Source organism: Hemicordylus capensis, chromosome 4 (assembly GCF_027244095.1).
Source record: "Hemicordylus capensis ecotype Gifberg chromosome 4, rHemCap1.1.pri, whole genome shotgun sequence".
Classification (NCBI taxonomy): domain Eukaryota; kingdom Metazoa; phylum Chordata; class Lepidosauria; order Squamata; family Cordylidae; genus Hemicordylus; species Hemicordylus capensis.
This window is the reverse complement of record NC_069660.1, coordinates 284890474-284917488: the sequence shown is the minus strand read 5'-3', so window position 1 is coordinate 284917488 and position 27015 is coordinate 284890474. Positions and strand designations below refer to the sequence as shown.

General features: G+C 43.3%; 1 protein-coding gene across 2 annotated transcripts in view; it reads right to left on the bottom strand.

The window, feature by feature from the left end:
• MTDH (metadherin) overlaps positions 1 to 27015 on the bottom strand; it is a 53848-nt gene that overhangs the window by 8856 nt on the left and 17977 nt on the right. The window contains exons 3-11 of one of the 2 annotated variants that reach the window (XM_053246320.1): positions 26846 to 26930; positions 25650 to 25826; positions 23946 to 24014; positions 21732 to 21950; positions 18274 to 18354; positions 16741 to 16839; positions 4857 to 4984; positions 4397 to 4516; positions 3811 to 3927 (exon numbers count right to left, since the gene is read on the bottom strand). In XM_053246320.1, coding sequence (XP_053102295.1) covers positions 3811 to 3927; positions 4397 to 4516; positions 4857 to 4984; positions 16741 to 16839; positions 18274 to 18354; positions 21732 to 21950; positions 23946 to 24014; positions 25650 to 25826; positions 26846 to 26930 — 1095 coding nt within the window. Of the gene's footprint in view, positions 1 to 3810; positions 3928 to 4396; positions 4517 to 4856; positions 4985 to 16740; positions 16840 to 18273; positions 18355 to 21707; positions 21951 to 23945; positions 24015 to 25649; positions 25827 to 26845; positions 26931 to 27015 lie in introns of both variants that reach the window. The other variant, XM_053246319.1, reaches the window with a different exon arrangement.

Sequence of the window (27015 nt, the reverse complement as noted above, 5' to 3'; positions counted from 1 at the left end):
GGGGGTTCCTGGTATGCTACTGGAGATTCAGGTACACTATTGCTGTGGTGCTGTCTCATAGGACCTGAACCGTGCAGTACCAAGAGAGGTAAGAACGATCACAGAAGGACAGCCAGAAGTTCCAAGTAGTTTATATAAAGAAGTTTCTGTTGAGTGGTCCAAGCGTCTTGAGTATGTAGTCCCTTGCAATGGGAGCCCCAGCATTCCAGGGAGGTGTCTGTCAGAGTGACAGAGGGAATTGGCATGCTTTGTTCCAGGAAGGATGGGTTGGTCCAGTAACAAAGTGACCTCAGGACAGCAGGCGGTATGGTCAGCCATTTGTTTGGATTGTCAAAGGCTGGTCTAAACTCAGAGAGAAACCACAGTTGACATTTAAGAACATAAGAACAGCCCTGCTGGATCAGGCCCAAGGCCCATCTAGTCCAGCATCCTGTTTCTCACAGTGACCCACCAGATGCTGCTGCATTTGAATGCATGAATGCATTTCTGCATTCAAAAGGCACACGAAAGGAACTGTGGAAGTACACAATGCCAGGAGGCCCAGAAGCCTTTGAACTGCCCGAACACATTGGTTCGGGTTGTGTAGCAAAACATTTGTCAGAGTAGTGATGGTGGTATCTTTCCTTTCCTGTGGCAGATATGCCCTTTTTGAATGAGAGTCCAAGAGGGCACCAATAAACTTGTTTTCGGAGTCCAGAACAAGCACTAGTGCTGTGTGGAGTGGTGGACTTCTGCAGATGCCCCCAATATGGTATGGGCAGGAGAAAACTCAGCCAGTAGTGGAGATGGAGGCTTCAGTGCTGGTTGGTTAAGTAAAGACATCACTGACACTAAAGACATGGTTGTGGTGGTCAATGGAAGAGTCTTAACCACATAGGAGACTAAAGTGGCTCAGCAGGACAAGTCCAAATGTATGCCAAAGAATAAGCCAGAGAGGGATAACTGAAACCAGTCCAAGTCAAAGCCAAACAACTGGTTGAAAAATGCAGGGAACGAGGAGAAAACAGAGCAAAAACCTTCCAAACTGAGCAGCGTGGGTGTCGCGAAGGAACTGGGAGAGGTGCTCTTCTGCTGAAATTGACAGTCGCACTACACATGCTATTTGGCGGAGCCGAAGAGTGCCTCCTAGGAGCTTGGTCATCTTCCCCCAGGGCTACTGTGCAGAACAGACATTGTGAGGGAACATGGATCATCACAAAGATCAAAGTTACTGATCAAATAATGACTTTTTGGAAACCCTTCAACAAACAAGTTTAACAGCATGCTAAAAGATGCAACCAAACTTTTAAAAATCTTTCATTTGACTCAAAACTGCTGTATAGTTCTAACATATAGCACTGAGAAACCTATATGTAATCATTTCAGCCAACCACTCTCCTTTTAACATTTGATTCTCCCCAAATGAATGAACCTTAAGGTAGTACACAACTGTGCAACTACATATATCAATTAACTGGTTAGTTATATGAAGCATTTTCCTGAGATTATGGTCAGAAAATGCACCTGCAGCTAGAGAACCAACCTGCATAACACTTATGAATGAAATTGAAAAGTTGTTTAAGAACAGACTCCTAAAGAAAAAAGCTTTATAAGTAAGGGTCTATTTTAGAGAAGTGTGACAAAGAAGGCTCTTGCCTATGAACGCACATGCTGCTACAAGATTAACTAGCTTTGCCATTTGCCATGGATTGCACCTCAGATTAATTTATTTTACATAGCTCAATATTTAGATTAGCTGTAAATTATATCAGGAAATTTCAGGGTGTTCAAACTTCCTATTCAGGGAATACCCTGCTAGGTTTGTGGGTTCAGTTTCTAAAGATATTGCATTAACAATAATTAAAGATGAGTACTTGAGAAAAAACGCTTCTATAAAAAAAAGTATACTTATACAGCTTCTACTACAGCATATTATCGCATATATACACGTGGACAAATTTGTTGGTACCCTTACAGCTCATGGAAAAAGTGTTTTATGCCTCCTGAAAAGTGATTAAATGAAAAGCAATTGTCCCATGTATACCTGCATGCCTTTGATATATCATCAAGTAAAGCAAAGCAAGTGTGAAAAGAGATAAAGTATTACATATTCTACAAAGATATTCTAAAGTGGCCTGGACACATTTGCTGGTACCCCTAGAAAAGCTCATAAATAACTGGATTAGAGTGATTTTTCAAATTAGCTGTTTTCTTTAATTAGTATCACACATCTCTTCAATTGTGAAATCACTCATTCAGCCTATTTAAATGGAGAAAAGTAGTCACTCTGCTGTTTGGTATCATCGTGTGTCCCACAATGAACATGGAGCAGAGAAAGCAAAGGAGAGAGTTGTCTGAGGAGATCAGAAAGAAATGATAGACAAGCATGTTAAAGGCAAAGGCTATAAGACCATCTCCAAGCAGTTTGATGTTCCTGTGACAACAGCTGCAAATATTATTAAGAAGATCAAGGTCCATGGGACTGTAGCCAACCTCCCTGGATGCGGCCGCAAGAGGAAAACTGACCCCAGAATGGGCAGAAGGATAGTGAGAATGGTAGACAAAAAGCCAAGGACAACTTCCAAAGAGATACAAGCTGAACTCCAAGGTCAAGGTCCATCAGTGTCTGATGCCACCATCCGTTGCTTTTTGAGTGACAGTGGGCTCAATGGAAGAAGACCAAGGAGGACTCCACTGTGGAAAGAAAAACATTAAAAAGCTGGAACGGAATTTGCTCAAACGCATATTGACAAACCACAATGCTTCTGGGAGAATGTCCTTTGGACAGATGAGACAAAACTGGAACTTTTTGGCAAACCACATCAGCTCTATGTCCACAAACAAAAAAAATTAAGCTTTCAAAGCAAACAGCACCATACCTACTGTGAAACATGGAGGAGGCCCGGTTATGTTTTGGGGCTGCTTTGCTGCGTCTGGCACGGCGTGCCTTGAGTCTGTGCAGGGAACAATGAAATCTCAAGACTATCAAGACATTCTGGAGCGAAACGTACTGCTCAGTGTCAGAAAGCTCTGTCTCAGTCGCAGGTCATGGATCCTCCAACAGGATCATGACCTAAAACACAAGTTAAAAGCACTCAAGAATGGCTAAGAACAAAATACTGAACTATTCTGAAGTGGCCTTCTATGAGCCCTGATTTGAATCCTATTGAACATCTATGGAAAGAACTGAAACATGTAGTCTGGAGAAGGCACCCTTCAAACCTGACACAGCTGGAGCAGTTTGCTCAGGAAGAGTGGGCCAAACTACCTGTTGACAGGTGCAGAAGTCTCATTGAGAGCTACAGGAATCGCTTGTTTGCAGTGATTGCCTCTACAGGTTGTGCAACAAAATATTACATTAAGGGTCCATGCCATTTTCACTTGTGTTATTATTTGACATATTCTGTTGCATCAAAACTCTAAAGCAAAGTCTGATTTTATTAAATGAGAAATGAACAATGATGGGTGACAAATTTGTCAGTTTCAAGTTACTTCAGAGACAATTGTGGGTTCTTTTTTGTGGAGGGGTACCAACACATTTGTCCACGTGTGTACAAAGCATAAGACAGCAAATATACTTCATTATGTGAAAAGCTCTGGAATTTTCTGCCTTCAACTGGAACAGGGGAAAACAGTGTATTCACTTGTTTGAGTTAGATCCATATAACTCTGCAGCCATTCTTCTGTAATGCCCCTGACTTTTGCTTACAGCGTACTGTGGAAATGGGCCCTAAGAACAGCAATTCAACTATATGGCCTTTTGATTCCTTCAGTTGATTGTATAAGTACTGAATGTATGTCTAATGTTCACCTAGTTCTATTTATTTATACCTCAGCTTGTTCACTAGTGCTGATGGTCTTTAAAGAGAAAGCTGTCTCCTCTTGTTGAACTTTTGAGGTATCTTCTGGAAACTCTTCTCCAGCATCTCTATCCAGGTCTTCAGCATCCTACCAAGAGGAGAGAAAACAAGGCATAACCAAACTTGAACCACCATTTCCCATCCTGCAAGCAATTCTGATCCAAGATTAAATCAGAGTGGAGTTTACCTCTATAAGAAAGCAGAATTAAAAAACCTCTCTTTTCTAAAAACCAGCCTCAATCCTATTGCTCTTTTCTCTTTGTTTAGGATAATGAATGTAATGTTTAATATCCTTCACCAGTTCTTATCAGTCAGAACTAAATCTAAAATAGCTGAGCCCCATTTAGTCCCTGTGGTAAACATGACAAAGAGGTTATATGCTGTGGCTACGAAGAGTTAAGAGAAACTTATTCTGTACCAATAAGTCCACGTTTAAGCCTTCTGCACACCAAGGTAAAAAGTAGAAATATAGTCATGACCACAAGTGATCAAAATTATTGACCAATGTCAGCACAAAACAAATTGCTTTTCAAAAGTGAATGCATATTCTGTCTTACCTGTACAGGAGAGCTAGCCTCTTCTCCCTGCTTCTTCTTCTTCTTCTTCTTCTTTTTTGATTTACCACTTGCAGTGTTTTGCAGAGTTGGTTCTGCCTTCTCCTTCTCATCATCTGAAGCCTAACACAAACACAGACACCAGTTGTTTTTTCCCCCCAATGGAAACTTGTCAGAATTCAGTTTTCAGCATCACAGCTTCTATGGTCACATAATTACAAATATAGTTCTAGTTTTCAAACCTATTGCAACTGACACTGGAAGAAGCAGCATACACCTCAAATGACCAGGGTTATGTTCACTTTGCTCAGCAGAAGCTGAACTTAGACTGAAAGGGAAGAAAGCGGCAGTTGTCTATGGAAGTTAGTCTTCATCTCATAACCTGTTTCTCCTTGCATCATGTAAGAACTACCATTTTGGGTCAGACTAGTGGTCCATATAACTCCACATGTCTGACAGTTACCTTTTGAGCTTCAGATAATACTTCTTCAAGCTGTGGAATGGAAGGAGCTTTTTCTTCTTCTACCCAGTTTCCCCATTCCTCTGCTGGTGCATTCCAATCAGAACTGGGATCAGTGGAAGAAAGCCCATCTGTGAAAGTTTAAGAGTAGCACGTTTCAGGTGGTCTAATGAAGCAAGATTGATCACAGTGGAAATATCAAGCTCAGAATTGTGTGCCCCAAGAATCAGGCTCATGTGCTCTCTCTTCCCTTACATGCAACAAGTCATTCCTCCTACCCTTTCCTGGTTGGAAGCAAACCAGTATTTGCCATTTCATCTAAACCTGCAAACGAGAGAGTGAATCACCACATGCAGGGAAAGAAGGGAGTTGTAAGCCCACTGATTTCCTTCTTGTAGCACCAAACTATGGTTAGCATCACTACTACAACACATTTATGTACCACTTTTCAACAAATGTGCTCAAAGTGCTTTACATAGAGGCATAAAGATGGCTCCCTGTCCCAAGAGGGCCCACAATCTAAAAAGAAACATAAGGTAGGCTCCAGCAGCAACCACCCGAAAAATGCTGTGCTGGAGTTGGATAGGGGCAGTTGCTCTCCCCCATCTAAATATAAAGAGAATTACCACTTTTAAAAGGTCCCTCTTTGTTCAGTTAGCATTATGTCCCAACCTGGTGTAGCTCAACTTGTTGCATAATAAACATGTAGTATCAAACTACACTGCTTTGATATCAATTGGAACGTGAAGCATAGTAATCCTAGACATACTTATTCAAAAGAAGCTCCTATTGTGTTCAGATGACCTTCCTTCTAGTAAATTGTGTACTGAATGGCAGCTTAAGTCATCCCCCCACCCAACATTTGCCCTCACACCACTATTTTTCATTTACTACCCATAACGGAATGAACTTCCTGAAAAATCAGTTCCCTGGCCCAGTGCTGTAGAGCCAGAGTGTCAAAACTGCCAGCCTGGATCAGGTCCACAGAGCTCAACTGACAGGCCCGCCTGAAGCAGTCCCAGGAGAAGCCATTACATTTCTTCCCCACAGCCATGTGCCAAAGCAGTGGCATGTCTCTTTATTGACCAGCTTCCTTTTTCACCACCAACACCACCACCATTTATCTCCCTCTGCCAGCCCATGCACCCATGCGGAAGCCACCAGTTGCTTCCTTTCTCTTGCCACTGCCATGCTCCTTTCCCCAGCATCCTCATGGCGGGCTCTTCAGCGCGTGAAGTGGTAGCCCAGGAGAGGAAGAGGGGAGAGAAAGATGGAGGAGGGAGACAGAGGACAGTGAGAAGCACGTTTTCTCTTGGCAAGTGGGGGACGAGGAGAGGAGGAAAAATGAGAGAAGGGGGAGAGGACAGGGGAAACGGGTGAGTGGAGGGTAAAGAGGGAAGAGAGGTTTTGTTTTTCTTTAGGCATGATGCTGCTTTGGAATTATTGATCTAATTACTGACTGTTAAATCTGTTGGGAACAATAGTAGTTAAAATATGATGGTTATGTTCAGAATTTCTTCTAAAAAAAAATGTTAAGTTTTCCCTAAGCATATTTGGTGTAAGAAGTCATGCATTCAGCTAATTTCAGTGGAAAGATTGTGTATGCAAAATTTCTTCTGCAGGTCATTGGGAAGTATGATATTCAAAATTTCTTCAAAACTACGAAATTATTTAAATGTTCTCCAAGCATATTCAATGGTAAAAGTAGTGCTTTCAGCTAGTTTAAATGGCAGTGTGAGGGAGGAAGAGAGTGAGAGAAAGAGGGAGAAGGACAGAAGGTGGTGGGAGGCAGGCACAAGGCAACAGAAGCCAGCGCAACCCTTGGGAGGTGCATCAGGATCAAGTCCAGCCAGAATCAAATCCACCACCAGACTGAGTTTGATACCCCTAGATGACTCCTTTCTAAAATGCACATAAACCAATAAAACTACCAGTTCATATGTCATATGAATGCTTTGTAGAAGTGGGAAAAACAAATGCTTAGAAGCAAAAGCCAAGTCTAATCTGAAAGATACTATACTGTCAATTTGTTTTCCCAAATATTTCATCACTGTTATACTTCAGAAGCTTCATACCCATGAAACAATAATGTTAAACTAATTTCAAAGAGGTAGCCATATTAATCTGCTGCAGCAAACACAAGTCATCTTGTGGCACCTTAAAGACTAAGAAATGCATTGTGGCATAAACTTGTGGGCCACAGTACTTCACCAGATGCATGAAGTACACCCAGAGAAGATCTACAGGTTGCTTACCTGTAAGGGTTCTTCTAGTGGTCATCTGTGCTCTTACACGAATGGGCTTTGCGCCTGCTAGAGTTCTTAACTTTTGGCGGTAACCCCATCCCCTCGGTATATAGGTGGCTGCGTAGGCTTCCCTCTCCAGTCTTCTGAGTCCGCATTCTGAAAGAGACTAGCAGAAAAGACACGAGAAGAGGGGAGAATGGGAGGGTGTGTAAGAGCACAGATGACCACTGGAAGAACCCAAGTTAGAGGTAAGCAACCTGTCGTTCTTCGACATGGTCTCTGTGCTTTACACGAATGGGCGCATAGCAAGCTGCACCTGTGCCATGCTCACCTGGAGAAGGGATCAGGCGAAGATGGATTGTAGCACCGCCCTGCCAAACGCTGTGTCTTTTCTGTCTTGGACATCCAGGGCGTAGTGTTGTACGAATGAGTGCTTTGACGCCCATGTAGCTGCCTGGCAGATGATGTCCAATGGAATAGACCTGTCAAAGGCAGTAGAAGCCGCGACCGCTCTCGTTGAATGTGCCCTGATGGAGGACGGGAGAGGCTTCTTGGAAATCTGGTATGCTAGGGAGATGGTGCGGACCACCCTTCTGGATATAGTCTGTGTAGAAGCCTTCTTGCCTCTGTTAGGTCCAGAGTGGAGTACGAAGAGAGAGTTGGAGGTGCGAAGGGCAGAGGTGCAGTCGACATAGAAGGCGAGCACCCTACGAACATCCAGAGTATGGAGACGTCGTTCAGCCTCAGTCGACGGCTTGGCGAAGAATGCAGGTAAGGAGATCAGTTGAGAGCGGTGAAACGAGGTGGCTACCTTCGGTAGGAAGGTAATGTCTGGCCTAAGGACGGCTTTTTCTTTGTGGAAAATTAAATATGGAGGGTCAACTCTAAGTGCCCCAAGTTCACTGACCCACCTGGCCGAGGTGATGGCCGTGAGGAAGGCTACTTTTACAGGAAAGAAGGTCGAGAGAAATCATAGCCATGGGTTCAAAGGGAGGGTACATGAGGGAGGAGAGAACCAAGGTCAGGCCCCAAGCCGGGGACATGACTGGCGGGTCTGGATAGAGGTGAGTGAGCCATTTAAGGAAACACTTGACAGTAGGGTGTTGGAACCACGATGGTGTGGAGGACGGAGAGTTAGCCACTATGGCTGCGAGGTGAACCTGCAAGGAAGGCATCTTAAGTCCGGCCTCCTTGAGGGACAGCAAATATGAACAAACGTGTTCTACAGAGACGGAGTGTATAGGAGTCGCCTTGTCTTTTAGAAAGTCCTGAAAGCGTGTCCACTTGTGGGAGTAGCGGGAGACAGTACAGGGTTTATGCGAGGCCTGGACTATTTGTTGCAGGTCTGCGGGCAGGTTGGGACTATGTGCCAAGCTGTGAGATGGAGGCGCTGTAGATCTGGATGGAGAAGGTGACCGCCCTGCAGGGAGAGGTGGTGAGGGATGTGTGGGAAGCGGTGGTAACGATGGTTGGATAGGCAAAGGAGTCAGAGAAACCAGGGCCTCCTGGGCCACCATGGGGCAATGAGTATGCAATGCAGGCGGTCCTGGGAGATCTTCTAAGGACTCGAGGAAGTAGAGGAATTGGAGGGAAGGCATAGACTAGGAGTCCCATCCAAGTCATGGCAAAAGTGTCCCCCAGGGAATTGAGTCTGATCCCGGACCTGGAGCAATACTGGTGGCATTGCGCATTCGCCTCTGACGCGAAGAGGTCTATTTCTGGGAAGAACCAGCGGCAGAAGAGGGAGCGGAGCATGGGGGGATGTAGTTGCCATTCGTGTGATGTTGTTTGAGTCCTGCTTAGCCTGTTCGCCGTGACGTTGTCTTGGCCCTGTATATGGACCGCCAGGGGTGTGACACCGTGGCGAATGCACCAGAGCCACATTTCCATGGCCAGGGAGCTGGAGGAGGTCCCGCCCTGTCTGTTCAGGTAAGCTTTGGTGATAGTATTGTCCATCTGGACGAGGACGTGGGAGCCCCGTATCAGGGGGAGGGAGGCTCTTAAGGCCTTGAAGATGGCTAACAGCTTGAGATAATTGATGTGGTGGGTAGCTTCGGTCGGGGACCAGATGCCGTGGATGTTGTGATTGTTGGTGTGGGTACCCCAACCATCCATGGATGCATCCGTGGTGAGGAAGGGCGGGATGCGGGGGCTGGAAGGTGGAGCCGACACAGAGGTTGACCGAGTCCATCCACCACAGCAGGGAGTGCAAGACCTGAGGCGGGATTGTTAGGGTGCTGGTGAGAGAGTCCTCGTGTGGAGAGAACACTGAAAGGAACCAGTGTTGAAGAGTCCTGGCCCATAGGTGGGCGTGAGGGAGGATGTAGGTGGTGGAAACCATGTGCCCCAATAGGCACTGAATTGTTTGCGCTGACTGACGTGGGTGGTAGAGGAGGTGGGATGATAAGTCCAGGATGGCCTGAGTTCTGGGCTGAGGCAAGAAAATTTTTGACTGCATGGAGTCGAAGAGGATTCCCAGAAATTCTATTGGGGTGAGCTTCGATTTTTTGTAGTTCACCTGGAGGTTGATGACCCTGTGAAGGTCTGTGAGTAGAGACTGCGGGTTGTTGGCTACCACGAGCCAGTCGTTGAGGTACGGAAGAATTTGAATGTTCTGTTATTGCAGGGCTGCCACCACCAGGGCCATGCATTTGGTGAACACCCGGGATGCGGATGCCAGTCTGAAGGGAAGGGTGTGAAATTGGTAAGTGTGAACCAATTCTATTACAAATTTTGAGAGTAGAGAGTCGACTTCCGCCAAGAGAGCTGGGGTAGGTGGAGTGGGTAATGGAGGGTTGTATGGGGGGCGGGGGGTGGATGCAAATTCTATAGCACAACTGACCCTCACGATGGTCAGCGCCCAGGAGTCCGTGGTGATATTTTCCCAGGTGGGAATGAAAGGAGAGAGTCTGGTGCCCCAGCGGGGAGGAGGGTGCAAGTCATTGTCTTTTGGCTGGGGGCTGAGATCCTTTGGATCGCTGCTGTAGTTTGGATCCGGCAAAGTGTGTACGCTTTCTATAAGGCTGGTACCTGGCGGAACGAAAGGACTTGTCTTGAGGTTGATAGTCTTGGTGTTTGGAGGAGTATGGTTGCTGCTGCCATTTTTGCGGTTTATAATGACGGGATGTGGACTGCTGAAAACCCATGGAACCGGCCGTGTTACGAAGTTTTGGCAACTTTTGAAGAGTATCATCTTTTTTCTCTCCGAATAGGGAGGAGCCATCAAAAGGGAGATCTTCCACCCTGGATCTAGCGTCGGGCATGAGGCCAGAGGATCGGAGCCAGGCGTGGCGACAGAGGTCGCCATCACCTTAGCGGCCCCTTCCATGCAGTGGTGAATTGCATGGAGTTCTTGTTTGGAGACCTGCGTGGCCTCACAGAGAAAAACTTTGGCGGGGCCCTGCTGTTCTTCAGGGAGATGATCTAGAAAGGGGGCAATATGGTCCCAGAGAAGAGACTGGTATCTGGCGTAGTAGGCCTGGTAATTTATAATTCTTGCTAATAAAGAGGCAATAGAATACAAATGCCTTCCAAATTTCTTTCCTTCTTTGTCGGGTGGGGTGGAGGAATTTTGAGATGGAAGACTGCACAATAGAATCAGTAGACGGGTGTTTCAGGAAGGAGTCGTCCTGATCCGTCAAGGCGTGAACCTTGTAGAAGGAGTCAAGCCACTTAGATGTTTGGGGAAGAGAGGAAGGCTTGGTCCAAGAGACCTTGGCCACCTTGAGAATAGACGGGTTCAATGGGAGCGATACCGATGGACAGGCATAATCTTCGATCAACTGGAATAGGGGGTCAGGTTCGGATTTATCCCCCTGAGAGAGTTGGACTCCCAAGGAAGCCGCCATATGCGAGACAATGTCTGTGTAAATTCAGAAATCTTCTGATGGAGAATTAGGCCTAGGATCCAACAGCAGAGAAGGAGGCGAGGAGCCCGATGATATTCTGTTGGATAAGGATGACTCTGGACCCTCCTCATCCGAGGACGAATCTGATGAGTCGGTTGAAACTGGAGGTGGAAGCGGGCGGATTCGGAGCCGAGGAGCTGGTCTGGAGTCCGGGGCAGTGGTGGCCGTAGCTGCCTGTACAGGCGAATTTCTAGGTGGAACCCGTGGTGGTAAGAGAGATGTAGTTCGGGGTGGAGGTGGAAGAGTTGTTGGTCCTGAAAGCGGATTCGGGGTCAAAGCTGAAGTCGAGTAAGCCGGTACCGAAAGGCAAGGAGATGCAGAACGCCGAAGGGGTGGCTCCACGGCGGTTGAGGCCCGATGGCGTTGGTGAACCTCCTGATGAGTATAGAAATAGTCCGCCTCTTCCTCCACTTGCCTGGCATAGCACTCATCCAGAGCAGTTTCGAGGTCCCTATTGGCCCAGCAGCATGGTTGCTCCAGAGGGAGTTCCTCGGGTTCAGAGTTGTGCTTGGACTCATATACAGGATCGTGAGGACTAGAACCATAGAACACTTCGGTATCTAAAATAGTCTCTGTTTGTAAAGTACAGGATCGACATTTGGTATCGTGTGTCGACTTCTGCTTCTTTGTTGGTGGTTCGGAGGGAGCGCAACGGTCCTTTCTCTTTTTCTTTTTGGCTGGCTGGACAGAGCGTGGCTCAATCAATGCTGCCATCGAAATAGACACTGCCACCAAACTCCTCGGTACTGACGTCAAAGCCCGAGCCACGGGATCGACTGGTATATTCACCTTGGGAGTGGTTGCCGAGACTCCCGGAGGAAACAAAATGAGCTGTAAGCCCCAGGCTGCAGGAGAGGCACTGGACGAGGCCTGCATAGTGGACAGTTTGTCCGAGCCCGTACCCTTGAACGCTTGTTCCCAAAGCTAAGAACAAAGCCGAGAGGCCCAATTTTTGTGCGCCTGCTTGGTAAAGGCCACACAATGCAGACAAGAGCCAACTTTATGGGTTTCACCCAGGCAGAAAAGGCAGAGTTTGTGGCCATCGGTCGAAGGGATTTTAGATTTGCAGTGACCACACTGCTTAAAGTTTGTAGTCTTTGCCATAGGCCGAAGAAGGTACCGAAGAAAAACAGAGGCAAAGAAGCCATAGCACGCCGGGCCCGATGGCCACAACGGGACGGAAAAGGAAACTTTGAGGGAGGTGTACCAGGGAAGAAATAAAAACACTAACAAAGGGGAGTACTGAACAAAAATATAGGGGGAAAGGTGATAAAGCAGTACTTAACAAAGATCTAGCAAGGAGTTGCTCAGCGATGTGTCTTCGATCACGGACGAAGAAAGGCTGGAAAGGGAAGCCCACGCAGCCGCCTATATATCAAGCGGGCGGGGTTACCACCAAAAGTTAAGAACTCTAGCTTGGAAGCTCCGATGTGGTCTCTGCGCAGGCGCAAAGCCCATTCGTGTAAAGCACAGAGACTACGTCGAAGAAGCAGAGTTTTTTGACAAAGCAAGGGGCAAAACCTCGAGCAGTGCAGGAGAATTCTCTTTCCCCCCTTAAGAAGGTTCTCTCTCCCTCTTCTCAGGGTACCCACATGGTCGACCATTTCATGCATTTGCAAAGCAGACAAAGCAGATTTGGGTCCACAAAAGCATGAACCACAATAAATGTCTCAGCCTTTAAAATGATAAAAGACATTAACCCTATTCACACATTCTGTTCAACAGATGTACAATGCACAGAGTATGCATGTACAGTTATTCAGGCACTATGTAAATTTCTTAACTGTATCCTGTTTTTGAAAGGATCTGCATTCAGGTTCACTTTGAAAATGAATACATGTACAGTCATTCACACAGACGTGTACATGTGTACAGGCATCGATTTGGTCTTTTACTCAACAGGGTGGTGTCCCATGCATGGGGACTACTGTGATTTCCGGACTGCCATCTGGTTAAGGTTGGACTTGCAAACACATCCCACCTCTATAGGAGTGAGGGACCTATTATAATGGTCTGCTTGAAAAGGTTATTGGATTCAATACGATTCCAAGAAGACTTTGAAGGATTTTGTGTTGGCACTGCCAGTGATCCTGTTGACACCCTGGTGGAGAATCAGAACAGCAAACTCACCAGGGCAGTACACATGATTGCTCCTAAGCGTCCTCTCTGACCCACTTCCAAATTGGCTCTGTGGTACTCAGAAGGATTACAAGAGCTGAAGCAGCAAGGTAGACGACTGGAGTGCAAGTGGAGAAAGACTCTACTCCAACAGAACATGTTCACATAGAGAACATTTGAAGACCTATACTCTGGCAAAACATATGGCAAAGATATTTTTTGCTGCCTGAATTGCATCTGCAAGCTCACATCTAGCAGAACTGTCAAGGTCCTATTCACCCCCAGCACAGTACCTCCAGTGACTGTTGCTGGAGTCTATCTTGCCCTTTGGGACAGGGATCCATCTTATTTATGTATTATTTCTCTGTGTAAACCGCCCTGAGCCATATTTAGAAGGGCGGTATATAAATCGAACAAACAAACAAACGAGGGTTGTGAGAGGACTAATACATGCCCCTCCTTCCCTGAACCTGGAGCCATCAGTTACCCATTGTGACATTTTAATGAGATTTTGTGAATAAAATCTCTTATTCAGGCCAACCTAACTCCACATTTATCACAGAATCTATAGTGGAGGAGTCCAGCAACTCCTCTTATATGGTGAGCTTGGATCACTTTTGGTTTGACTCCCGAGGATGTGGACAAGCTGCTTGGAGCAATGTGGCCTACCATGTGTTCTCTTGATCCCTGTCCGACCTGGTTTATTTATTTATATACCACCTGATATGTGCATCTCTAGGCGGTGCAGACAATTTAAAAACAACAAATAAAACAGTTAAAACAATTTCACAGAATAATGAGTTAAAACAATCTCATGAAATAAAAACAAATTTAAAGTTTAACGTTTCAGTCAAAAGCCTGAGAAAACAGGTGCATCTTGAGGGTCTTCCTAAAAGCAAACATATGTTATTGGGTTTATACTATAAATAGGTAGAGGCTTATACTCTCCGATAGAGAGGTTATTGCAGGAGGCCAAATAGACATAAACGATTCTTTGAGGGAGGGGAGAATGCCTTCCGGTTCTTAAGGAGACAGTTATTAGAGCTCTTTTGAAGAAGTCTACACTGGACCCTTCAGAGTTAAGCCATTACAGGCCCGTCTCCAATCTTCCATGGTTGGGCAAGTAATTGAGAGTTGGCTTTCAGCTCCAGATGTTTTTGGACGAAATAGATTATCTAGATCCATTTCAATCTGGCTTTCACATGGGCTAGGAGGTGGAGGCTGCCTTCATCGGCCTGATGGATGATCTCCTATTAGGAACTGACAGAGGGGAGTGTGCCTCAGTTGGTCCTTTAGGATCTCTTGGTGGCTTTTGATACCATTGACAATGATATCCTTCTGGGTCGTCTGAGGAAGGTGGGACTGAGTGGCACTGGTAGGAGTGGTTCCACTCCCGTCTCTCATGCAGATTCCAGATGGTGTTGCTTGTAGACCATTGCTTTCAAAAACAAAAACGCCAGTATGGAGTCCCACAAGGTTCCATGCTGCTGCCAATGCTTTTTAACATCCACATGAAACAGCTGGGAGAGATCCTCATATTTGGTGCAGGGCATTATCAGTATGCTGATGACACCCAAATTTGTTTCTTCATGTCAACAACATCAGGAGAAAGCATAACCTCCTTAAATGCCTGTCTGCAGGCAGTGGTGGGCTGGATGAGGAATAACAGACAATCCAAGTAAGACAGATATGCCTATTGTGCAGGGTCAGAACTCAGAAAACAACTTCAATCTGCCTGTCCTGGATGGAGTTACACTCCCCCAGAAGGAACAGTCTGGGAGTGCTTCTGAATCCAAACCTGCTAGCTGTATCCATTTCTTGAGATAAATGACCTCAGAACAGTAGTGCATATGCTGGTAACCTCCAGTCTTGATTACTGTGATGTGCTCTATGTAGGGCTGCCTTTGTATGTAGCCTGGAAACTGCAATTGGTGCAAAATGCAGCAGCTTGGTTGATCTCTGGGTCATCTCAAAGAGACCACATTAATTACACCTATACTAAAAGAACAGCTCTGGCTACCAATATGTTTCTAGGCAAAATACAAGGTGCTGGCTATAACCTATAAAGCCCTAAACAGTTTAGGTCTAGGGTATTCAAGAGAACACTTATTTGTTATGAGCCCTACTGCCTATTGAGATCATCTGGGGAGATCCATCTGCACTTGTCACCAGCTCGTCTGGTGGCTACTCAGGGACAGGCCATCTCCACTGCTGCCCCAAGGCTTTGGAAGGCTCTTTGCTGAAATAAGAGCCTCCTCATCTCAGATGACTTTCAAAAGGTTAAGACACATTTCTTCACTCAGACTTGTAATGAGACACAGATTTTAACATTTAAAAATGTTAAATTGTTTTAATGTTTTAACTTGTTCTGTTTTACTGTAAACTACCTCCAGACACGGGTTTTGGGTGGCATATAAATATATTAAATACAACAAACAAATCTGTACACAGATTTATTTGAAATCATTATTTGAAATCAAGAGGTTTTGTGCTAGGTGTTATCAATATGCTGATGAGACCCAAATCTATTTCTCCATGTCAACCTCATCAGGAAGTGGCATATCTTCTCTAAATGCCTGCCTGGAGGCAGCAATCGGCTGGATGAAGGATAACAAACTGAGGTTGAATCCAAATAAGACAGAGGTACTGACTGTGGGGGGGTCAGGACCCAAGAGATGATTTGGAGATGCCTGTTCTTGATGGGGTTACATTCCCCCTGAAAGATCAGGTACATAGCTTGGGAGTGCTCCTGAACCCAAAGCTTTTCCTGGTTTCTCAGGTTGAGGCAGTGGCCAGGAGCACTTTGGATCAGCTTTGGCCAATACGTCAGCTACATCCATTTCTGGACGTAAAAGACCTTAAAATAGTGGTACATATGCTGGAAACCTCCAAGCTTGACTACTGTAATGCACTCTACATGGGGCTGCCTTTATAGGTATTCCAGAAATTACAATTGGTATAGAATGCGGCAGCCAGATTGGTCTCTGCGACAACACGAAGGGACCACATAACACTGGTTTTAAAAGAACTGCACCTGGCTGCCAATATGTTTCCGGGTGAAATACAAAGTGCTGGTTATTACCTATAAAGCCCTTAACGATTTGGATCCAGGTTATTTAAAAGAGCGCCTCCTTTATCATGAACCCTGCTGCTTGTTATGATCTTCTGGAAAGGTCCGGTTACAGTTGCCACTAGCTCATTTGGTGGCAACCTCCGGACCAGGCTTTCTCTGTGGCTGCCCCAGGGCTTTGGAATATGTTCCCTGCTGAAATAAGAGCATCTGCTTCACTGTTTTCAGGAAGACCCTCCTGTTCTCACAGGCTTTTAATTAGAATTATAATAATTTGTTTTAATAATTGTTTTATGCTACTATTTTTATTGTTTCATGTATTTTAATTTGTGTTGATTTTTAAGTATATTGTTTTAAATTTTGTACACTGCCTAGAGTACACTGCTTAGAGTGATATAATGCATATCAGGCATTATAAAAATATGATACATAAATAAAATATGGATATGGATAAACATTTAGTGCTATTTACACAAGAGGCATTGGGGATTGCTGGGAGATTTATTTGAAACAAGGGTAAAGAGTTTTTTTTAAAAGGAACATACTTAGCCCAGACCATTCATCATCGACAGGTGCCTGATTACGGTTTAAATCCCACTGATAATCTGTAGGAGCAGGCTGCGAAACAGAGTCAGTCCCAGATCCTGAAAAGAACGGCACAGTCACAGTTAGCTTTATCAGAAGAATATGCAGAATTAAGACAGGTTCACCTATTTTAAAGGTTGGTTTTCTTCAAAAGGGGAAGAGCTGGTGAGTTAGTGAAAGCAAGTATCCTAGAGAAAAGTTATAACCAAAATGTTAAATAAATCTTCACAAGCAAAGGAAAAACAAACTTTCAAGGAACTTGTAATATTTTTATTACTTAAAAATCTGAAAATACTTATAGGAGGCTGAAGAAAAAAAAATTCTTACCCAAACTAACCAAATTAAAAAACCAGAAAGACTGTGGGTACATTTTAAGTTGTAAGTAGCATACACATGGAAAAGGAATGGAAAGTTGGGAACAGGAGGAAGGTTTATAAATATATGAATGTGTGAGGCCTACAAAGGACATACTGCTATTCAATCAGGAGAAGAGATGCAGAGGACAACAAAAAGACTACTTCAAGATAACAAGCACTATGGCGAAAAAGGACATGCCACTAGATTAGCTCCCACAGTGAGGCTGGGTGGATGTTTAGCTGGGAGTTGTGAAGTTCTTGTGCATGACTAGAAGATCAACACGTGTCACTTTTGATCCCACCCATTAACAGGCCTCGTCACTCCACACTGAAAGATTTTGAACTGAAGGGGCCCAAATCATTATGAAAACCTGAAAGTGGTAAAATAATTTGCTTCTTTGTTGTCAGTAGTGTCCATGATTAAACTACCTCCCTAAATAGAAAGCAAGCAGCCAGATTTGCACAAGATTAAGCATCTTGATCTTGTATTATTTTAAATATTGAAATGTAATATTTGTATTATATGTGTAATATATTTGTATTTTAAAAGATACTCTAAACTGCCTTGGGATTTGTATTTAATGAAAGATAGTATACAAATCTGACAAATAAAATAAATAAAAAGCATCTTCCTTCCCTCTTCTGCAATACCAGAGCATAAGTATTACAATGATCTTGATAAATCTTTATGAGATGCCAGCGTAGTGTAGTGGTTAGAGTGCTGGACTAGGGCCGGGGATACCCGAGTTCAAATCCCCATTCAGCCATGAAACTAGCTGGGTGACTCTGGGCCAGTCACTTCTCTCTCAGCCTAACCCACTTCACAGGGTTGTTGTGAAAGAGAAACTCAAGTATGTAGTACACCGCTCTGGGCTCCTTGGAGGAAGAGCGGGATATAAATGTAATAATAATAATAATAATAATAATAATAAAAATCAACAGTGGTGGCTGACATTTTTGAGAATTAGCATTCACTTCAATTTACCCCTTTTAAGGTTCATGCATTACTAACTCTTTCCAAACTTAGGTGCACCACCTCTTTAGGATTAGCAGGGATGAGCAGTCTCCCATATATATTCTGCAAGAAGGCATTATCCAAGCACATAGTTCATTTAGAGATGGATTTTAAGATCATACCAGAAACTGTAGGATTTAATCCCAAGGAAGTGAACGTAGAAGAACTCTGTTCAGGTGTGTTGATTCTTCCCTCGGACCAGGCTGTTGGAAAAGTTCAAATTTAAGAGTTCTTGCAAATGACAGTTAAGGATGCATTCTCAAGGACAAGCCACTCTTACAATACTACTTTTCTCTCATGTGTTCAAGGTATTAGAGTGTCATTGTACAAATACTAAGACAATTGTAATGTTCTAGCCAAGGATGCAACTCCATTTTCCCCGGCGTTTGTTTATATTAACATGTCACACAAGCCAAATGCTTAGATTTTGTTCTTTAATTCAATTAATCTTCTGAAATAAGTGTCAGAACAAGAAAGACCTTGCATACTCTTAGAGAAGAGATCAGATCTATATCTAAGAGGTGTATTCTTACACTCCCAGAATGTAAGTCTTTACATCTACTAGAACAGTCAGTTTAGATGTGGTTAGCTATCTTAGTTGTTGCTTTAAAACTGACATACTACTTGTCTGTATTATACTTCATTATTTGATCCATAGAAAGTAAAAAAAAAGTTCAAATTCACAATTCTGCACAGTTCTGCAAGTTTCCTAAGTATGCACAATTTATCCTGGTGCACTAGCACAACACTATTTATATGCACTAAATATATAGTCTGCATGTCAACTACTGTTTGCAATTCCTAAACAGACATACAAAGCCACCTAATGGCGCAGCAGGGAAATGACTTGACTAGCAAGCCAGAGGATGCCGTTTTGAATCCCCGCTGGTATGTTTTCCAGACTATGAGAAACACCTATATTGGGCAGCAGCAATGTAGGAAGATGCTGAAAGGCATCATCTCATACTGTGAGGAAGATGGCAATGGTAAACACATCCTGCATTTTACCAAAGCAAACACAACAACAAAATACCCATGGACAAGGAAAATGATAAATGTAAACTGGAATTTTATATATATATATATATAAACAAACAAACCACTAACTATCAGCACACATATATAGCAACAAGCAAACATATCTGTAACACATATATGAACATACATTAACTTAATACCATATGAAATTGCAATTGTGAACCTTGAGGCTTCAGCATGCCCGGTTAAAATTGTTTATACAAGAATGTATTTCTACTCTTATCTTTATTAATGGATAATTACCTCTGATGAAGCCTTTTGGCGAAACAGCCCATTATCCAGGGTTGGCTGTCTGGTTGTTTTCTTGGCGTTATTCGTCTTTCATCGTCAGTTGTCATCAGCCACTCCAGAGCATGTTGCCTGCTCCTTCTGTTTGAAGGAGTGATGAGCTGAAGTACAGACACTAGCAACATTTCCCTGAGCACATTGGCTTCTTCTTCTGGATTTGAGAACTTATCATTTGTTTTGTATGTACTTCTCACATTTTCACACCTGAAGATTTTTTGGACCTTGTTTGGGTAACTGCACATATTGTTTTCGTATTCTTCAATTGCATGTTGCAAGTTCATATGGTATGCTTGTTGCTATGTGTGCTGATAATTGGTTATTTATTTATATATATATATATATATATATATATATATATATATATATATATATATAAAATAAATAAATATATGTGTGTGTGTGTGTGTATGTGTGTGTATGTATGTATGTATGTATGTATGTGTGTGTGTGTGTGTGTATATATATATATATATATATATATATATATATATATATATATATATATATATAAAAATAAATAAATAAATAAATAAATAAATAAATAAATTCCAGTTTACATTTATCATTTTCCTTGTCCATGGGTATTTTGTTGTTTTTGCTTTCTTATTCTGTGGACCCCAGTTCTTTTTCTTGCATTTTACCGAAGACAACCACAGGGCTCTGTGGTCGCCAGGAGTCGACACCAACTGGTTGGCACACTTTACCTTCACCTAAACATACATACACTCCAAGTCTTCACTTGAGGGGAGAAAGGGGGAAAAATGTGACAATGACCATTACATTTCTACAGAATACCGGATGGTAAAGATCTTCACCAGGATCCATAGAATTGCAGAACTGTGTGCATTTAAGTGGACTTTGTACAAGACAAGTCACTCCCACCCACACCGCCAGAACAGGGACTTGAAGGAGTTCAAAGTTAGTTGGTGATGTTTGTGTGGGTGGGTGCTAAATAGGCAAAGAGGCACCTTTTTAACGTGGAGATTCTCTTTATTTAGCAGGGGGAAAGTAACTGGCCCTATCCACCCCCAGCACAGTACCTCCAGTGACTGTTACTGGTGTCTATCTTATGTTTCTTTTTGGATTGTGAGCCCTTTGGGGACAGGGATCCAGCTTATTTATTTATTATTTCTCTATGTAAACCACTTTTGAAGCTTGTGTTGAAAAGCAATATATAAATATTTGTTGTTGGGTGTGAGCAAGGAGTACATGTACGGGTGTTCAAACAAAGGTCCAAATTAGGAGTGTGCACGGTTTTGGTCCGGCACAATAGAAAAGATCGCCGGACCGGTCCGGCACGGGGGGGGGGGACTGTTTCTTTAAGCGGGGGGGTGGTAGTACTCCCCCCCCCACCGCTGCTCTTCCCCCTCCGGTGCTCGTCCTTTGTAAAATCTCCTTGGGGTGGCAGAGTTCTTCCCTGCCGCCCCTGCCCCCGTCGTCGTTTGTAAAGGCTTTAACGAGACGAGCGCTAGCGGCACGCATGCGCCCTCCTCAGCACACGCGCTCGTCTCTGATGCTGCTGCGTGCGCCCAAGAAGATTTTACAAAGGACGAGCGCCGGAGGGGGAAGAGCGGCGGGGTGTGTGTTTAAGTACTACCACCACCCCGCTTAAAGAAACAGTCCCCCCCGTGCCGGACCGGGGGCCCACCGGACCATGCACACCCTTAGTCCAAATGGTGCTTGGGTCTGTGCAAACTTTCAAATGAACTTCAGTTCCTTGTTGGAACCTGACCATAGCTTGTGGAATATAGAATGAAAACATTTCCTTTTGTCACTGAGAATTTTTTCAAAATATTGAAGGTTAAAAAATTGTGCTGTAGTGCAGAAAAATAAATCTTAACTTTTTTTAAGAGGAGGTGAATCCAGACTAGTATTGAGCTACTGCAAGCCCTGTTACACTAGTGCAAGTTTTTCACAAAGAAAACTTGTTCTAGACTAGTTCTTGCACTAACAGAACATGCTGCATTACCACAAGCAGTATTCCCAAGAAGGTCCCACTAATGGTAGTGCAAAATGGTGGGCTAGCAATTTTTACACAACCTATTGAACTAGATCTTACTTGAGTTTGTATGTGTCCTTGACAAGGTTCCTCTTTTGCTAGTGGTAGTACAACACTGCAGAGCATCACAACCATAAGGAATCGTGCTGTGAGTCACTCTGGATGCTACTCAATGATAACTCAAGCTCCCACTGACAGAAAAAGCGCTCTCTCAAAGGAACAGGCACTTACCAATAGGGAACAAAGTGCGCTCACCCCAGGTGCTGCCCACCAGGGACACTCCCCAATCCTTTCCATTTCCATTATCTCCGGCATCTTTCCCCCAAGCAGATGTCCCATTCTTTCGCTTGCTACCAGAAGGTGACACTGATGTCCATTTCTCCTCAGTTGAACCAATCTGAGGTGAGAGTTTTACGGGTTTTTCGTTCCAGTTGCTTCCATTGACGGTTGGGCCTTCACTCAGTCCTGAAGGAACTTTGAATACACACAACACAGTTGAACGGGAACACTGGGTTTCGTTTAACAAATTATACAATATATCTGATAGCAGAAGGGAGAACCAGCTAGTAAATATTTTTTATTTAAAAAAATTACAAGCTAATCAAGACTAAGATTTAACTATTAACGTTTCAGTATCACTTATCTGCCATCCTGCTGTTACGAAGCAACTTATTTCTTTCTCAACATTTCAGTTTTTTCCCTTTGAAATCCAATGTTCTTCCAGGGGAAGTAAATTTGTCTAAGTGCATAGATAAGAACAGCCCTGCTGGATCAGACCCAAGGCCTATTTAATCCAGCATCCTGTTTCATACAGTGGCCCACCAGATGCCCGAGAAACCCATAGGCAAGAGGTGAGGGCAAGCCCTCTCTCTTGCTGTTGCTCCCCTGCAATTGGTATTTAGAAGCATCTTGCCTATGAGGCTATAATTAGTCTTCAGTTCACAATGGCAGTCTAAGTCTGAGAAGGGGGAAGAGGAGGGGACGAGGGGAGACTTAGAAAGGGTTTCACTTACATCATATTAAAACATTATCTAAAGGGTAGTCTCTAGACAAGACACTGGTTGACATCCAGACTAGCATTGCATTAGTTTGCAAAGGTGCTGTGCTCTGCAGTGCTGCACAACTGTAGGAGTCATACAAGGTTGCACAAAGTACTGCACATTAGGTCAACATCTTCTGCTAGCACAATAACATGTCTGGAACAGATGTTCGTTTCTCTGCACAATGTTACCATACATGTTCTTCCGCTAGTGCAATAGCATTACACTAGCAGAACACTAGTCTGGATGTAAGCCATTAAGTTTAGCCTTCACAAAAAAACCCCACCCAAACTACCCTCTCCACCTTTTCATAACTACAATCTATTAGGCCAGGGAGTAAGTCCCATCGAACTGAGTGGGATTTACTTCTGAGGAAATAGAAGGTCAATGTGTAAGCCTTATAAATAATAATCAATTAGGGCCAAACTACAAATTATGTTAAATAATGCAGGGCCAGACTACATTTATTTTAAGAAAAAAGCTTGAGTGGGGAGCTAGATCAAGGAAGAGGTAGTTAACCCTTTCCTACCATGCCAGAGACCCAATGAAAATCATGTTCCAAAACTGCTATTAGCCCCCAAAGAGAAGCTTCCATTGGTGCCAATGTAGCCTCTCTCCCAGGGAGAAGATGATTTTTGTCAGAACCAGAGGATAAACACCTCCTCCCAAATTACACACTGAACGCAATATTTAGTTTGACCCTTATTCTTTTCATCTGTTGTTGATAAATCCAAGTGGCCAGGCTTGTGCGCTACACTCAGTTGAGTAGTGATGAGTTGAGAGTCACTTGGAGCAGAAATATTAATGGAGAAATTGGGAGAGAGCTGTATAATAATTATGTGGGCCTGCTATGCTGTAGGGATGTGCACGAACCGGTCCGGCAGTATGACGCCCAGGGGGGTTTGCTTTAAGGGTGGGGGGTTTGTACTTACCCCTCCCACCGCTTCCCCCCCTCTGGCGCTTGTTTTTAGGGAAATCTTCAGGGTGGCAGCGTTCCTCCCTGCCACCCCTGCCCCCTTGTTGCCTGCTAAAAGCAAAAGTAACTTCCGTGCATTCGCCCATTGCGGCACACACGTCACGTCACAGTGACATGCACGGCGTGCGTCAGCAGGTACATGCGCGGAAGTTATTTCCGCTTTTAGCAGGCAACAAGGGGGCAGAGGGGCAGCAGCGAGGAATGCTGCCGCCCCGAAGATTTCCCTAAAAACTGGAGCGCCAGCGGGGGGGGGGAAGCGGCGGGAGGGGTAAGTACAACCCCCCCCCCAAGCAACACACCCACCCCAGTGTTGGACCATGCCTCCACAGTCCATGCACATCCCTACTATGCTGGAGGAAAGTAGTTTATATAACTAGGCAAAGTTGCATGCAAGCCAGTAAACAAAATTCTAAGACAGTTATCAGTGTACTATGCAAGGTAGACAGATATTACCTTGCTGGAGTGTGCCATCACCTTTTCCAGATTTAGAGTTGTTAACGTGAACATTCAAAACAGGATCACCTGATTAAAAAAAAGGTCAGACTAAACATTCTACTATATAAATATTTATGCTGATTAACAGCTAACACAAAACCTAGGCATCAGCATCCTAAGCATCTTAAATGCCACACCATTTTTTAAAAGCTTCCTACATGACCCTAACGCTAACCCAAAGTTGGGTTGCATTTTAACTCAAAGGCTCAGAAACCAGGAAGAAAAGCCACTAGAAACCAACATTTATAATATCAACTGGCAATTGTTTTGTAATCAGCAGTAATGGATCTCTTGGTTACCACTGCCGAGAAGAGATGCATATTTATTTCCAAGATACCTCATATTGTTTGTTTCCTGAACAGATCTTATGCAAAGCAGAGTGAAATTGTAAGGCTCATGTAGGAAGGCTAACAATGAAGATGGGAGATATGTTCTACTCTGTCACAGGGACAACTAAGAATAATCACAACTGTAGTGCTATTGCCTATTCCAGGATGTTTCACATCTAAAAACGTTACCCCTGCTAACTTGGCAAAGACGCATCTTTTAACGTGATGATTCTCTTTATTTAGCAGGGGGAGAGTAATTGGCCCTATCCACCCCCAGCACAATACTTCCAGTGACTGTTCCTGGTGTATATCTTATGTTTCTTTTTAGATTGTGAGCCCTTTGGGGACAGGGAGCCATCTTATTTGTTTATTATTTCTCTGTGTAAACCACCCTGAGCCATTTTTTGAAGGGCGGTATAGAAAATCAATCAATCAAATAAATAATTTTTTTTTAAAGAAGAAGTTAATAATCCAAGGTTACACATTTTTTTGACAGAACAAAAAGAGGAAAAATGTGAGCACTAGGCAGCATATAGAGTAGTTGGTCTCAACTAAGATCAACTGAAGTTAATTAGATAAGCTGGTCAGGACTAATAAGCAGAGTTCCCTTTAAGGCATGTGCTCACACACAAGTTTTTTGATGTCTGCTCAGTTAATTTTAGATTGCGCTCAGGTAGAATCAGGAAGGCCCAACTCTGAATGCATGCGCGCACACACTGCCTTGATACTGTCACCCAGAAAAAAATGCATTCTGTGCACAGATGAAAAGAACACACATTGTAACAAGTCTTATTAATTTACACGGGTCTTAGTGATGACCAACTGCTCACAGGTTGTGTGTGTGTTTGTTTTAAGTACTCAGATAAACTTGCAAAATAGCTTATTTTCATGGAGGTCAACTGACAAGTTAAAGAGTGAGATAAGGGCAGAAAAAAGCACGTCAAGTTAGTAGTGATATGTGTAACAAGAGGTATTCCAAAAATGGTTTAAAAGGGGGGAAGGGGGAGCCTAAGAGTAAAGGAACTGGCCAAAGTAGATGACTGAGAAACGTTTAGGTTCTTCATATGTTCATAACTTCTCAACTACTGAGATTTATGGTAGATATTCAAGTCTTTAAAAAGTTGCTCATGAGTAGTACTATTGAAATTAACAGGAGCAATTGGTTGCTAACTTGTTCTGTTAATATCAATAGGACTACTCATGGTTAGCTTAGTCGGGATGTCAGCCAGCATTTCTATTTGTAACAGAATTATTTTTCTTGCTTTTTAAAGTAATGCTGCCCTGCCCCAGAAGTGAGAAGTGAAAAACAGAACTATAAAAATTATGAATATACCTTTGCCTTTTCTGGAACCAACTGAAAAGGACGTTGCAGATGTTAGCTGCTCAGTGGATATTGAAACTGAATTCTCCATGCCTGGTAAGTTTGAGTCGGACCCAGCATCAGTCAATACCTTGTCACGTTTACGCTGCTGCCGTTTCTCTCGGTTACTGATTTTGGTTTCCCAAGCTCCTGCACAAGTCACAAAGTGGCATTAGTTAAGACATGGGTAGTAATCTAAACCCAAGGATTTTTAGGCTATATTCTGAGGAGTCTTGAGTTCCTCAGACACATAGCAAGAATTCCTCAAGGAGAAGGTCAGTAATGTGGCACATGTTGCCCTAGAAGACAACTTGTCCATCACTTGCAACGGACAACCAAAGGACAGCATTGGTGAGGTTAAAGAGTGTACTTTTTGCAATATATCATTGTAGGGTGAAGTTGCTGTCTTAGCTAAACACTATTCTGTGTGCACACACCCTGCCCCTTGCTTTTTAGAAGGCTCTCACTGCAGGTGCAAACTCTGGCTGACCTGAAACCTTGTGAGTAGTTTTTAATAGCTATTAGAGATGTATCATCATTCTAATAGTTAAGTCACATTGCCTTTATGGATTTCCCCCATTTCAGGGCCAATTTGTCCAATCAGGGCCAATTTCCCCAATTTGTTCTTCTGCTTTGACAGCTATCCTCCAAAGATATCCATTTCCAATATCCATTATGTAATGCAAATTCAGATCTGATGCTCTCAATTTGATAAAAAACTAAAATTCAGCCTTTTCAAATATTCATAACATTGTATACCCCTATAGTATAACTAAAATGGCAGCTTTTCTACTCCATATTTAAGGACTACCATCTATTAATGTAAAGAATATTAACCAGGGTGGATTTGATTTAAATCAAACTGATTTAAATCACAATTTAAATCACTAGCAGGGTGGATAAAAATAAAAAAAATCCAATTTAAATAAAAAAAATCCAATTTTTTTGATTTAAATCGGATTTTTTTGATTTTTATCCACCCTGCTAGTGATTTAAATCGTGATTTAAATCAGTTTGATTTAAATCAAATCCACCCTGATATTAACCAATCAATAGATTAGTATTATAACCTTAAACAGAGTTCATAATCTAATAGTAGGATAAACCACATCTTTGTTTAAAAAACCACAAATATACACATACATATTGCTATTTTAGCTTTTTAGTACCTTCATCAACTTCTTTTCCATCAACACGTGATTGGTCCTGAACCATTTTAGTATCTCCCTTTGGTTTCTTCTTATTCTTCTTTGACTAAAATTGAAGACAAGCATTCTCTTCTTCAATATTATTCAATATTACCAAAATATCTGAAGTTAAATATCATTTTAAACATGGT